General features: G+C 43.8%; 1 protein-coding gene across 1 annotated transcript in view; it reads left to right on the top strand.

Moving 5' to 3' along the window:
- LOC129697252 (venom phosphodiesterase 2-like) overlaps positions 1-13,362 on the top strand; it is a 133,031-nt gene that overhangs the window by 43,859 nt on the left and 75,810 nt on the right. The window contains exons 3-4 of the mRNA XM_055635606.1: positions 8,945-9,067; positions 10,379-10,439. Of these exons, the coding sequence (XP_055491581.1) occupies positions 8,945-9,067; positions 10,379-10,439 (184 nt within the window). The remainder of the gene's footprint in view (positions 1-8,944; positions 9,068-10,378; positions 10,440-13,362) is intronic.

Raw genomic sequence — 13,362 nt, 5'->3', positions numbered from 1 at the left:
CACCTTACTTGCCAAAGCAACCTCATATCTTCTTTTAGCTTTTCTAATTTCTTTCTTAAGATTCTTTTTACATTCCTTATACTCCTCAAGCACCTCATTTACTTCATGCTGCCTATAATTATTGTAGATCTCCCTCTTTTTCCGAACAAGATGTCCAATTTCCCTTGAAAACCAGGGCTCTTTCCCATTTTTACTGTTTCCTTTCAACCGAACAGGAACATAAAGATTCTGTACTCTTAAAATTTCCCCTTTAAATGTCCTCCATTTCTCTTCTACATCTTTCCCATAAAACAAAATGTCCCAGTTCACTCCTTTTAAATCATCTCGCATCGCATCAAAGTTAGCCTTTCTCCAATCAAAAATCTCAACCCTAGGTCCAGTTCTGACCCTCTCCATATTTATATTGAAACTAATGGTATTGTGATCACTGGACCCGAAGTGCTCCCCAACGCATACCTCCGCCACCTGTCCCGTCTCATTTCCTAACAGGAGGTCCAGCACTGCCCCTCCTCTAGTAAGTTGTGCCAATGAAAGACAAAGAGGCCATTATGAGATTGAGAAACAAGAATAAAACTGTTAGAGACATCAGTCAAACCTTAGGCTTACCAAAATCAACTGTTTGGAACATCATTAAGAAGAAAGAGAGCACTGGTGAGCTTACTAATCACAAAGGGACTGGTAGGCCAAGGAAGACCTCCACAGCTGATGACAGAATAATTATCTCTATAATAAAGAATAATCCCCAAACACCTGTCCGACAGATCACTCTTGAGGAGTCGGCTGTAGATTTGTCAATGACCAATGTCTGCAGAAGACTTCATGAAGGCTCACTTATTTTCATTAATAATAAAACTGCTGATGGTAGTAACATAATGAATTCTGAAGTGTATTGACACATCCGATGTGTTCAAGTTCAAACAAATGCCTCAAAACTCATTGGCCGGTGGTTCATTCTACAGCAAGACTATGAATAAATGAATGAATGAATGAATCTCTTTATTGTCATTGCACATGGTACAACGAAATTTTAAAGTCAATCCCACGGTGCGATTCACAAGACCAATTTTAAATATATAAGAAAAGAAAAGGTAAAAATATATACATATTAAAAAAAATTACAGATAAATAACAATAGCAGCTGAGGTAGAACCATTCAGTTGAATGTGAGTGTTATTTCTTATTTTGCATTGTTAAGTTCACGTATAGCTATGGGGTAGAAGCTGTCTCTGAGTCTGTTTGTGCGAGTTTTGAAAGACCTGTACCATCTGCCAGAGGGCAGCAGGTGGAACAGGTTGTGTCCAGGGTGGGAAGGGCCCTTCAGGATGTTGGCTGCCCTGCCAAGGCAGCGAGAGCTGAAGATGTCCTTCAGGGAAGGCAGTGGGCAGCCAGTGATTTTTTTGTGCAGTGTTGATGACCCTTTGAAGGGCTCTCCTGTCCGCTGCAGAGCAGCTGGCATACCATGTGGTTATACAGTACGCCAGCACACTCTCGATGGAGCAGCGGTAGAAGGACACCAGCAGCTTCTCCTCCAGGTTGTTTTTCCTGAGGATCCTCAGCAAGTAGAGTCGCTGCTGGGCCTTCTTGACTGCTGTGGTGGTGTTTGTAGTCCAGGAGAGATCCTCCGTAATTTGTGTGCCCAGGAATCTGATGTCTAAGACCCTTTCCACACAGTCCCCATTGATGTATAGGGGTTTGGGGGCTGCACTGTTCTTACGGAAGTCTATGATCATTTCCTTTGTTTTTGTGGTGTTTAGGATGAGGTTGTTGTCTGAACACCACGCTGCCAGTCTTTGGACTTCCTCCCTGTAGGCTGTCTCATCTCCTCCTGAGATACGTCCAACCACAGTCGTGTCGTCCGCAAACTTGACGTGGTGTTGGTGGAGGGGGCGGGGGCACAATCGTGGGTGTAGAGGGCGTAGAGGAGGGGGCTCAACACACAGCCCTGTGGGGAGCCGGTGCTGAGTGTGATGGGGGTGGAGAGGTGATGGCCCAGTCTGACGGTCTGGGGGCGGTTAGACAGAAAGTCCTTGATCCAGAGGCAGATGGGTTGGGAGAGTCCTAAATCCATGAGTTTGGTGACCAGTCTGCTGGGGATGATGGTATTGAAGGCAGAGCTAAAATCAATGAAAAGCATCCTCACATAGCTCCCCTGGTGTTCGAGGTGGGTTAGTGCAGTGTGAAGAGCAGTGGCGATGGCATCCTCAGTGGACCTATTTGCTCTGTAGGCAAACTGGTGTGGATCGAAGGTGGGCGGGAGGCTGGCTTTGATGTGCTGCTGGACCAGCCTCTCGAAACACTTCATGATGACTGGTGTGAGAGCGACCGGTCGGTAGTCGTTAAGGCCGCTGATAACAGGCTTTTTTGGTAGTGGGATGATTGTGGCAGACTTCAGGCACGGTGGGATGATGGATTTGGACAGGGACAGGTTGAAGATTTTCGTGAAGACTTCGGAGAGCTGGTCTGCACATTCCTTCAGAACCCTTCCCGTCACGCCATCCGGGCCGGCAGCCTTCCTCGGGTTCACCGCCCTGAGCACCCGCCTCACTTCATGCTCCTGCACAGTGAGGGTGTAGTTGTTGTTGTTAGGGGCTGGTGGGAGAATGGTGACGAGCTCTTCTGGTTCTGCCTCGAAGCGAGCAAAGAAGCAGTTCAGCTCCTCTGCCAGTGAGGCGTGGCCGTCGGCCGTCGTGCTGTTGCTGGGCTTGTAGTTGGTGATGTGCTGGATGCCCTGCCACACCCGCCGTGGATCGTTGTTGTTAAAGTGGTCCTCTATCTTCCTCTTGTGGGCCGCTTTGGCATCCCTGATGCCTTTCTTCAGGTTGGCTCTAGCAGCGCTGTACAGGGCTCTGTCGCCAGACCTGAAGGCGGTGTTGCGGTCCTTGAGGAGAGTTTGGACCTCTTTTGTCATCCACGGCTTCTGGTTGGGGTACACCCGGATGAGTTTGTCGACGGTGACGTTGTCAACACAGTTCTGGATGTAAAAGAGTACCGTGGATGTGTACTCCTCCAAGTCCTGATTTCCAAAAATGTCCCAGTTTGTCCTTTCAAAGCAGTCCTGTAGCTGTGAGGAAGCTCCTTCAGGCCAAGTTTTAACAGTCCTGGTGGTGGGTTGAGCTTTTCTCCTGAGGGGGGTGTATGCTGGTGCTAAGTGAATGGATAGGTGATCCGACTGGCCTAAGTGTGGTAGTGGTGTGGCTCTAAACCCCTTCTTGATGTTTGAGTAGGCCTTGTCTAATGTATTTTCTCCCCTGGTTGCACATTTGATGTGTTGTTCAAACTTGGGGAGAACTGATTTTAAGTCTGCGTGATTGAAATCACCAGCTATGATATGGGCTGCTTTGGGGTAGGTGTTCTCTTGTTTGCTGATAGCGCTATGGAGGTAGCCTAGGGCTATGCGAGCATTAGCATCCGATGGGATATACAGAGCTGTAACTATGACCATGGTAAACTCACGTGGAAGGTAGAAAGGCCTGCATCTAACTATCAGGTACTCCAAATCAGCAGAACAGTGTCTGTCTATGATTGTGGTATTTGTGCACCAGTTGTTGTGAACGTAGATGCATAACCCCCCTCCTTTGCTCTTACCGGAGTCTTTGTTTCTATCCCAGCGAAATGCTGTGCGGCCTGCTAGCTCAATGGCTCCGTCCGGTACAAGTGCGTGTAGCCACGTCTCTGTTATTAGCAGAATGCAACTGTCCGCGATGAATTTATTTGCGGCGACCTGTAGTCTTAGTTCGTCCATTTTGTTGGTGATAGATCTGGCGTTGGTGAGAATGATGCTGGGTAGCGGTGGTTTATGTAGTTGTTGCCTTAGCCTAGCGAGTAGTCCGGACCGGCGACCACGCTTTTGCTTCCTGTGCCTCCTCCGTCTCCGGCGTTTGCTGGGGCCGACAACAATCCACGGAGAGCCCGGTGTCCTGGCTATCTCCTCCGGTATGTTGCGTGAATGCAGAAAAACACACTTAACTGCCTGTTTACGCTGTAATTCGATAATCAGAAGATCCTGTCGTCTGAAGGTGAGATTCGCACGACAAAACGTAACATTGTCAAACAGACATACAAACAAAAACACACAAAAAAAGCACCGAAAGGGAGAGCTTCGAGCCGCTGCGACTGTGCGCGCCACCATCTTGGATCTGTTGATCCCAAACACACTGCTAAAGCAACAAAGGAGTTTTTCAAAGCTTAAAAAAAGGTCAAATCTTGAGTGGCCAAGTCAATCACCCGATCTGAACCCAATTGAGCATGGCTTTTATATGCAGAAGAGAAAACTGAAGGGGACTAGTCACCAAAACAAGCATAAACTAAAGATGGCTGCAATACAGGCCTGGCAGATCATCACCAGAGAAGACACCCAGCAACTGATGAAGTCCATGAATCGCAGATTTCAAGCAGTCATTGCATGCAATATGCTCTTTATTTCTTTAATGACTTTCGCTTTCCGAGCCTCCACTCCCTCATCTTTACTATGGATGGTCAGTCACTCTACACCTCCATCCCCCCCACCAGGAAGGCCTTAAAGCTCTCCGTTTCTTCCTCGAGCGCGGAATCATCCAATTTCCCTCTACTAACACTACTCCACCTAGCGGAGCTGGTCCTCGCACTCAACAACTTCTCCTTTGACTTCTCCCACTTCTTCCAAGTCCAAGGCGTAGCTATGGGCATCCACATGGGCCCCAGCTATGCCTGCCTCTTTGTAGGATATGATGAACAATCCCTGTTCCAGGCGTACACTGGCCCTATCCCCGAACTCTATATTTGTTGCATTGATGACTGCATCGGTGCTACCTCCTGCATCCATGCAGAACGCATGGACTACATCAACTTCACCACCAATTTTCACTCTGCACTGAAATTTACTTGGACCACATTTGACACCTCCCTCCCCTTTTTTGACCTCACAGTCTCCATCCCAGGAAATAGACTATTGATGTCTATTACAAACCCACGGACTCCCACAACTATCTCAACAACACTTCTTCCCACCCTGCTTCCTAACCCTTACTCCCAACTCCTCCGTCTACGCCACATCTGCATCCAAGATGAGGTGTTCCATACTAGGACATCCGGGATGTCCTCATCCTTTGGGGAATGAGAGTTCCCTTCTCCCATCATTGGTGAGGCACTCACTCGTGTTTCCTTGGTGCTCCAACCTTGCTCCCCCTGCCCCTAGTCGCAAGGGAGACAGTTCCCCTAGTCCTCACCTTCCAGCTCATCAGCCGTCATATACAACACATAATCCTCTGAAATTTCCACCACCTCCAATGGGATCCCACCACGAGCCAAAATTTCCCATCTCCGCCCCTTTCCTCCTTTCCCAGAGGCTGTTCCTTCTGCGACTCCCTGGTTAACTCATCCTTTCCCACCCAAACCACCTCCTCCCCGGGAACCTTCCCTGGCAACCGCAGAAGATGCAACACCTGTCCTTATATCTCCTTCCTCGACTCTGTCCAGGGACCCCAATAGTCCATTTCAGGTTAAGCAGAGGTTCACTTGCACCTCCTCCAACCTCATCTGTATCCGTTGTTCAAGATGTGGACTCTGATACATCAGCGAGACCAAACGCAGACTGTGCGATCAGTTCGCAGAACATCTTTGCTCAGCCCGCCAGAACCAACCTGATCTCCCGGTTGCTGGACACTTTAATTCTTCTTCCCATTCCTACACAAACCCTTTCTGTCCTCGGTCTCCTCCATTGTCAGAGTCAGGCCCAACGCAAATTGGAGGGACAGCATCTCATATTTCGCTTGGGCTGCTTGTAGCCCAGTGGTATGAACATTGATTTATCTCACTTCAGGTAGCCCCGGCATTCCCTCTCTCTCTATCCCTCCCCCACCCAAGTCACACCAGCTTCTCTTTTTCACCCTACAAACAGCTAACAATGGGCCATTTCCTTTATCATAGTTACTTTTTTGCATATCTTTTATTCATTGTTCTTTATCTCTCCACATCATCGTCTATATCTCTAGTTTCCCTTATCCGTAACCAGTCTGAAGAAGGGTCTCGACCTGAAACTTCACCCATTCCTTCTCTCCAGAGATGCTGCCTGTTCCACTGAGTTAATCCAGCTTTTTGTGTCTATCTATGACTTAGATGTGGTAGACAGGCAGAACCACTTTTCTAAGGTTGACATGTCAAAAGACTAGATGGCATGGGTGTAAGATCAGAGGGAATATTTAAAGGAGATGTGTGGAGCTATTTTTTGTATTTACACAGAGAGTGGTAGGTACCAAGAATGGTCTGCCAGGGGTGGTGGTGGAAGCAGATCCAATGGTAGAATTTAAGAGGCTTTTAGATGGGCACAAGTTTATACAGTGAATGGAAAGATGTAGATCACATGCAGGTAGAGAGGATTAGATTAATGTAGAATGATGACTGGCACAGACACAGGACAATGGGCCCGTTCCTGTATGTTCAGATTAGTACATGGAATAGCAGGTTGCATTATGAAGAAGGTTGGAGATGATGGATGTGTGCTCAGTGGAGTTTAGAAGAGCGAGCCTGGATTTGATTGAAGCATGTAAAATCCTGAGTTTGGATGTGGAGATTATTTTGCTTCATGGGAGAATCCAGAACAAGGAATCATCTTTTAGAAGTAAGTTGTTGTCCATTTACGGCAGAGATATGTGATTTTTTTTTCATTTCTCACGGATGGTTTTTGTATAAATTTGAAACTATCCTCCTTAAAGGACAGAGCAAACAGAGTATTTGAATATGTTTAAGGTAAAAGTACATCCATTCTGGATAAATGAGGGTGAAGGGTTTCCAAGGGTTTATAGGATTTTGGATTTGAAGGTAGAATCTGATCAGCCACTGCAGAACAGGTTTGATGAGCTGAGTGGCCTTTACCTATCCCAGAGAGGCATCTTCGCTTGTAACTGTTGCTATCCTCCTCCCACCCCGTTCAATTGAGCCATCTATGATGCTAAAGCCATGCTCTGCTGCACTCCCCATGGTGAACCTTTTTCCCCAACAGTACTCAGAAATGCTGTTATCAGGCAACTGAACCATCCCATCAACAACTAGAGAGCAGTCATGAGCTACTATGTACCTCATTGGAAACCCTCGGACTATCTTTGATTGGACTAAATAATCATTCATGTTATTCCCTTTATCATGTATCTGTACACTGGACGGCTCGATTGTAATCATGTATTGTCTTTCTGTTGACTGGTTAGCACGCAACAAAAGCTTTTCACTGTACCTCGGTGCACGTGACAATAAACTAAACTAAAATTAGTATGTTAAGAGTACAGGAAACGCGTCATCTATTATTTTTGGTGTCTGGCAGTCACCCGTTCCCTCAGTGTGTACAGTCTCTTGAAATGTATGATGTATTAACATCACTTGTAAAGTGCTCTCCACAACACTCGTGATGAGCTTGATGAGTCTTCCAGATGAAGACGTTTCCTTCACCTTGGTTGTCCTGGAATGGGGAAATGTCGTGGAGTTCCCATGTGGTAGAGAATGTGCATTTTACAGGTTACATTGCGCTGCCCTAGCTTGATTTTAATGGATAAAGGGGGTTCTTAAAAGATCATAATTATTATATTGGAGATACAAGAGACAGCTGATGCTAGAATCTTGTGCAAAACACAAAGCATGGGAAGAACTCGGTGTGTCAGGCAGCATCTGACGGACAGGCAGCAAAGCGTGACGCACCATTCCTTCCAAAGATGCTGCCGGACCCACTGAGTCTCTCCAGCATTTTTTTTTTTGCTCATCATTATTACATTACTGCTTTAAAACATTATGCAGGTGATTAACAATATTCTAATGGAACTTGCGAAGTGCTGAGGCTGATAAAGACAAGTACTGAGATGTTGGATGACTGTGATTTCTGCGGTTTGTTTGATAACATGAGAAGATCTTTGAGAATTGGTTGAATTTTCCTTTCTGAGATTAAATATTTGAATTGAAAGCATTGTGTCATCATGATAGAACAAATAAAATTGTGCTATTAAAAATCAGCGCATTCTAAATTGAATGGAAACTTTGAAATCATGTGGCTGCTTATAAAATTAGAAATATTTTCTGCCCCAAACAAAGGGAAAAGCTGCTCTTTTCCAACCAATGGGCAAAGTTCTTCCAAAAGCAAAATATCTACCAGCAGTGAGGGAGGTTGATGCAGATTAGAACTCTATGAACAATATGTTCTTGTGTGTAATGCAAAGGATCCAAGATACTTCACTGTTGTGATTATCAAGCACAGCTAAAACAGACTTTCCTAAGAATGCACTGAGGCATGCTAGCAGACCAGATATCTGATAGAATGTGTAGATTTTAAAGAATATCTACAAAGAGGGGCAGCAGGAGGAATTGGAGTTGAAAGGAGACACTTGTGGAGGAGCAAAGAAAATCCAGATTTGAAGTGCAGTTATCATGGAGAATTGATGTGTGGAGATAGTAAAGATATTCTGTTCAAAACATGAATTCATACATCATGCTTTGATGTGCCCAGAATAAGTGTCTGGAACTAACATTGGGTTATTTTAATGTGAAGATATGAATTGTTTGATGTAAAGTTTCTTCTGCCAGACCTTGTTTAGTTCCATGCTACATTCTTCCACTAACCCCTTATACTTTGATTCCTTAATAATAACATTCATGTCTGTTTTCAATGTATCAGTGACTAAGCCTCTGCATCAATCTCGGATAAATAATTCTAAAGAGTCACTACCCCCTTGGTGCAAATTACAGAGGCAATCACTTCCCTCTTCCCTACCAGGCCTTTAAAACCTTGGCAAGACTTGGCGAACTAGTGGAAGCTAATCTATTTCTCTGGCTGCATTCAACTGTGCGTCTTGGATACAAAGATAGTAATTGACAAACTGCTTTGGCAGAGCCGACCCCTCTCCCACGAATTGTGCTGTGCGAAAAGTGATCCAAATTGTGAAATAGGTGCATTTTAAACTATGTTCTACATTTATTTGACTTATTTTAGTTGAAACCTGGACGTGCGAGTCTCGCTGTGGTGAGAAGCGACTCAGAGAAAGCCACTGTTCGTGCTCTGATGACTGCATCCAGAAGAAGGATTGTTGCACTGACTACAATTCAATTTGTAAAGGTAATAATAGATATAAAAGGCAAAACTCACCTGTGTGAAATGCTGTTGCTTGAATTAAAACACAGAAACATAGAAAATAGGTGCAGGAGTAGGCCATTAGGCCCTTCAAGCCAGCACCGCCATTCAGTATGATCATGGCTGATCACCCAATATCAGTACCCCATTCCTGCTTTTACCCTTGATTCCTTTACCCCTTAAGTTGCACTAAAATTGCAGTAAACTCTGGTATTAACATTTCCACCTTTGGCTTAATCTTTGTGATTCTAATTAGTTGTGTGTAATTGTTTGACTGTGTTAAACATTTTGAATTTATTTTCCATTGCATTCTCAATATTTTGTTAAGACTTTATAATTTGTCTGCTTGACCCTTAGGTAAATATTATAATCACAAAACATCTATAAGTTGCTTCAATTATTTCTTAAATTCAGCACAAAAAAATGTTTTGATCCACTGGAACTATAAGACAGTGTCCTTACTGTTCAGGAATAACAAGGAAGGGAATGAAGTGGCAATCATGAATTGGGAGGGGTAGAAGTCAGTTATAGACAGAATAGAATGGATGGAGATAAGATACTGCAGGTGCTGCAATATCGAGGAGCAAAAACAAATTGCTGGAGAAGGTCAGCGGGTCAGGCAGCATCTGTGGAGGAAAAAGGGTGATCAATGTCACGAACCCTGCATCAGAACTTGAGAATAGAATCATTACAAGGGCAATGGATGTCATCTGATGGTAATGGTATAATTGGAACAAATAAGGTTGAAACATAGAATAAAATGGATATTCTTGCTATTCTGTAACAGAATAATAAAATTGTTTGTGTCTTGTATGAGTGATTGGATGCAATGATAGAAATACTCACATTGACTTTCAGGAATGGTAGAAAGGTGAAGTTAATAACTCGGTTAGTGACAATTAGTTAGATCTGTTCTGAAAGGTCATTGATCTGAAACGTTAACACGTTGTCTCTCGCCACTGATGCTGAACAGACCGACTGATCTTTTTCAACAGAAGATAGACACAAAAAGCTGGATTAACTCAACGGGACTGGCAACATCTCCGGAGAGAAGTTTTGTTTTGTTGGATGATGTTTCGGGTCAAGAGTTGTTTTCTTTTTTTTAAAACACTGGAAATATTTTGTAGTGGGTTAAATCAATATTTTAAGAAGGTCAATGAGTTTTAGTAAAGAAACAGAATAATTGGTGATTTGATGAAGTAGATTTATGCTTTAAACATAGTTATTAAATTAGGAAGGAATTTGTACCAGAATTCATCAAAAATATTTTTTAAATAACTTCTTACTTTTCCATAGGTGAAAAAAGCTGGCTTCAGGAAGATTGTGAAGATATTGCGACACCCCAATGTCCAGCAGGGTAGGACTTCGCTTGTTCTTCAAGATTAAACCTGGATAGGCCTGGATAGAGTGGATGGGGAGAGGATGTTTCCACTAGTGGGGGAGTATAGGACCAGAGGTCATAGCCTCAGAATTATAGGATGCTACTTTAGGAATGAGGTGAGGGGAAATTTCTGTAGTCCCAGGGTGGTGACTCTGTGGAATTCATTGCCACATAGGGTTCTGGAGGCCTAGTCAATAGATATTTTTGTACGGCAGAGATAGATAGATTCTTGATTAGTAGGGGTGTCAGGAGAATGGGGTTAGGAAGGTGAGATAGATCAGTCACGATTGAATGGCGGAGTAGACTTGATGGGCCGAATGGCCTAATTCTGGTCCTATCACTATGGTCTTATAAACAGTTAGGGAAATTCATGGGAGTTCATAGAAGCCCATTTATTACTGAGATTTGGGTCTGATTTTACACCAGAGAAAAGTTTGTCCTCGTGAACTACAAACATCATAACTGATCTCATGCAGAAATCTCTGGTAGACACTGATTTGCAAAATTCAGCTATGCAAAATCCCTAGAAATAGGCATAAGAAACATTAATTAGTATCCTAACAAAGCCCACACAAGGCCAAGAGTCAAGAGTGTTTTATTGGTATGTGCCCCAAACAGAACATTGAAATGAACAACAATATAGAAGCCACATTTAATGCCCACCTCAGGTTATTATTGTAAAGTTGTTAATGATTGTTGCTCGAACAGGAAAATTTAATATTAATCCAAACAAATAGCCAAGACCATATCATTCAACAACACTATATATTGACTTCAAAGATGCGTTTGGACATGAGCCAGTCAGAATTGTTGATTTGCTTATCTGACTGGCATGAGTGAACTTATTTTTTCATATGTTTCAGAGTTTACCTGGCTACTTTTCTCATTAGTTCAAGTTTATAAATGCGAGATTTGCTGAATTACTATTTTCCAAATTGTGCTGATGAGGCTTGTACTTGTTATTTTTAATTTGTCTACTCCCTTAATCACTGTACTGGCATATTCTGAATTGATGTGTAGAGCAAGATTGTTAATTATCTGACTCCCATCTTAACCACTCACAAACGAGTGAATTATTGTGGCGTGAAAATATTTTGGCGATCTCCAAAACGTTTAATTATTATCTGGTCCTTGGTGGCTCGTCTGTTGAGCAACACTTTAAAGATCCCGGCTAGACCTTTGGATCTAGACTGAGGCAATACTAAAATCTGTGGATTCTGTTGTGTAACCTTGGCTGGAATATCATAGACCATGTAGCAAGAAATAAGATTCAAATTGATCCAGGCCTCAGGTCTACACAGGTCTACACAGCTGGAGACGGCTGGGGTTAGGGGCTTTTTCAAGTGGCACAGTGTCGCTGCTGATAGATCAACTGCCTCACAGTGCCAGATACCTGGGTTCGATCCTGACCTTGGGTGCTGTCTGTATGGAGTTTGCACATTCTCTCTGTGATTCCGTGGGTTTCTTTCACATGCTCTGCTTTCCTCCCATATCCCAAAGATATGGGGGTTTGTAGGTTAATTGGCCTCGGTAAATTGCCCTCAATAGGTGGGCCGTGGATGAGAAAGTGGGGATAATACGGAGGTGGTATGAATGGATGATTGATGATCGGAATGGGCCCATTGGGCCAAAGGGCCTGTTTCCATTCTGTATCTTTCAATCAATCAAAAACTTGTATTCAACATTTTTTGTTTAAGAAGTTCTCTCCTGGTTCTCACATCTTTCTTTAATGCTTCTCAAAGTTTAAAATGTAAAATGTAAGAAGTGATAGTAGGAAAGATCATACTGTGAGTGCCTTCTAATTCTCAGACTTTACCACCATCAAGTTAAGCATGTGATGCAATGTTCACTTGCCTGGATTAGAGCAGTTCCAACAATACCTCAGAAATGAAATCCCATCCAGGATGTAGGAGCCCAATCTACTGACACCACATCCACTACCTTAAATGCTCATTGTTTCCATGGCTTTGATGTGTACTTTTAATAAAATGCAAAGAAGTCAAACAACAGCACATCTCAAACCCTCAATCTTGCCACCATGAAATACAATGCAAACAGCGCCACCTGCAGGTTTTCCTACTAGTTGTACATCTTATATATTGATGGCCTATAAACATCAATGGGGCAAAATCCTGGCATTCCCACATAAAAGCAGTAACGGTATCTTCATCAATGCAACTCAACAAGACCATTGACTTCTGTCTTCTTGAGAAATTAGCAGCAGGCATGAACTATAGCCTTTCGAATGATGCCTATCCTCCATATGAGAAGAAAGCATACCACTCGCACAGGGCGGCATGGTGGCGCACTGTTATAGTTGCTGCCCTATAGCACCAGAGACCCAGGTTCAATCCTGACTATGGGTTCTTGTCTGTGCAGAGTTTGTACGCTCTCCCCGTGACCTGCGTAGGTGTTCTCCGTCATCTCCAGTTTCCTCCCACACTCCACAGATGTACAGGTTTGTAGGTTAATTGGCTTGGTATAATTGTAAATTGTCCCTAGTGTGCGTAGGATAGTGTTGGTGTGCGGGGATCAATGGTAGGCGCGGAAGGGCCTGTTTCCGCGCTGTAGAACTAAACTAAAAACTAAAAACACACCAGCTAATACACCCCACTTGATTATTCCCAGTTATTTTTCACTCAGTTCTTCCCAATCCAACCTAACATATCAGTAGGTAGACAAAAATGCTGGAGAAACTCAGCAGATGAGGCAGCATCGATGGAGCGAAGGAAATAGGCAACGTTTCGGGTTGAGACCCTTCTTCAGACTGATGTGAGGGTGGGGTGGGGGCGCGGAAAGAAGAAAGGAATAGGTGGAGACAGTGTGTTTAGGGAGAGCTGAGAAGGGGAGGAGAAAGCAAGGACTACCTGAAATTGGAGGTCAATGTTTATACCGCAAG

Source organism: Leucoraja erinacea, chromosome 5 (genome assembly GCF_028641065.1).
Source record: "Leucoraja erinacea ecotype New England chromosome 5, Leri_hhj_1, whole genome shotgun sequence".
NCBI classification, from domain to species: domain Eukaryota; kingdom Metazoa; phylum Chordata; class Chondrichthyes; order Rajiformes; family Rajidae; genus Leucoraja; species Leucoraja erinaceus.
This window is presented reverse-complemented; position numbering and strand designations above follow the sequence as displayed.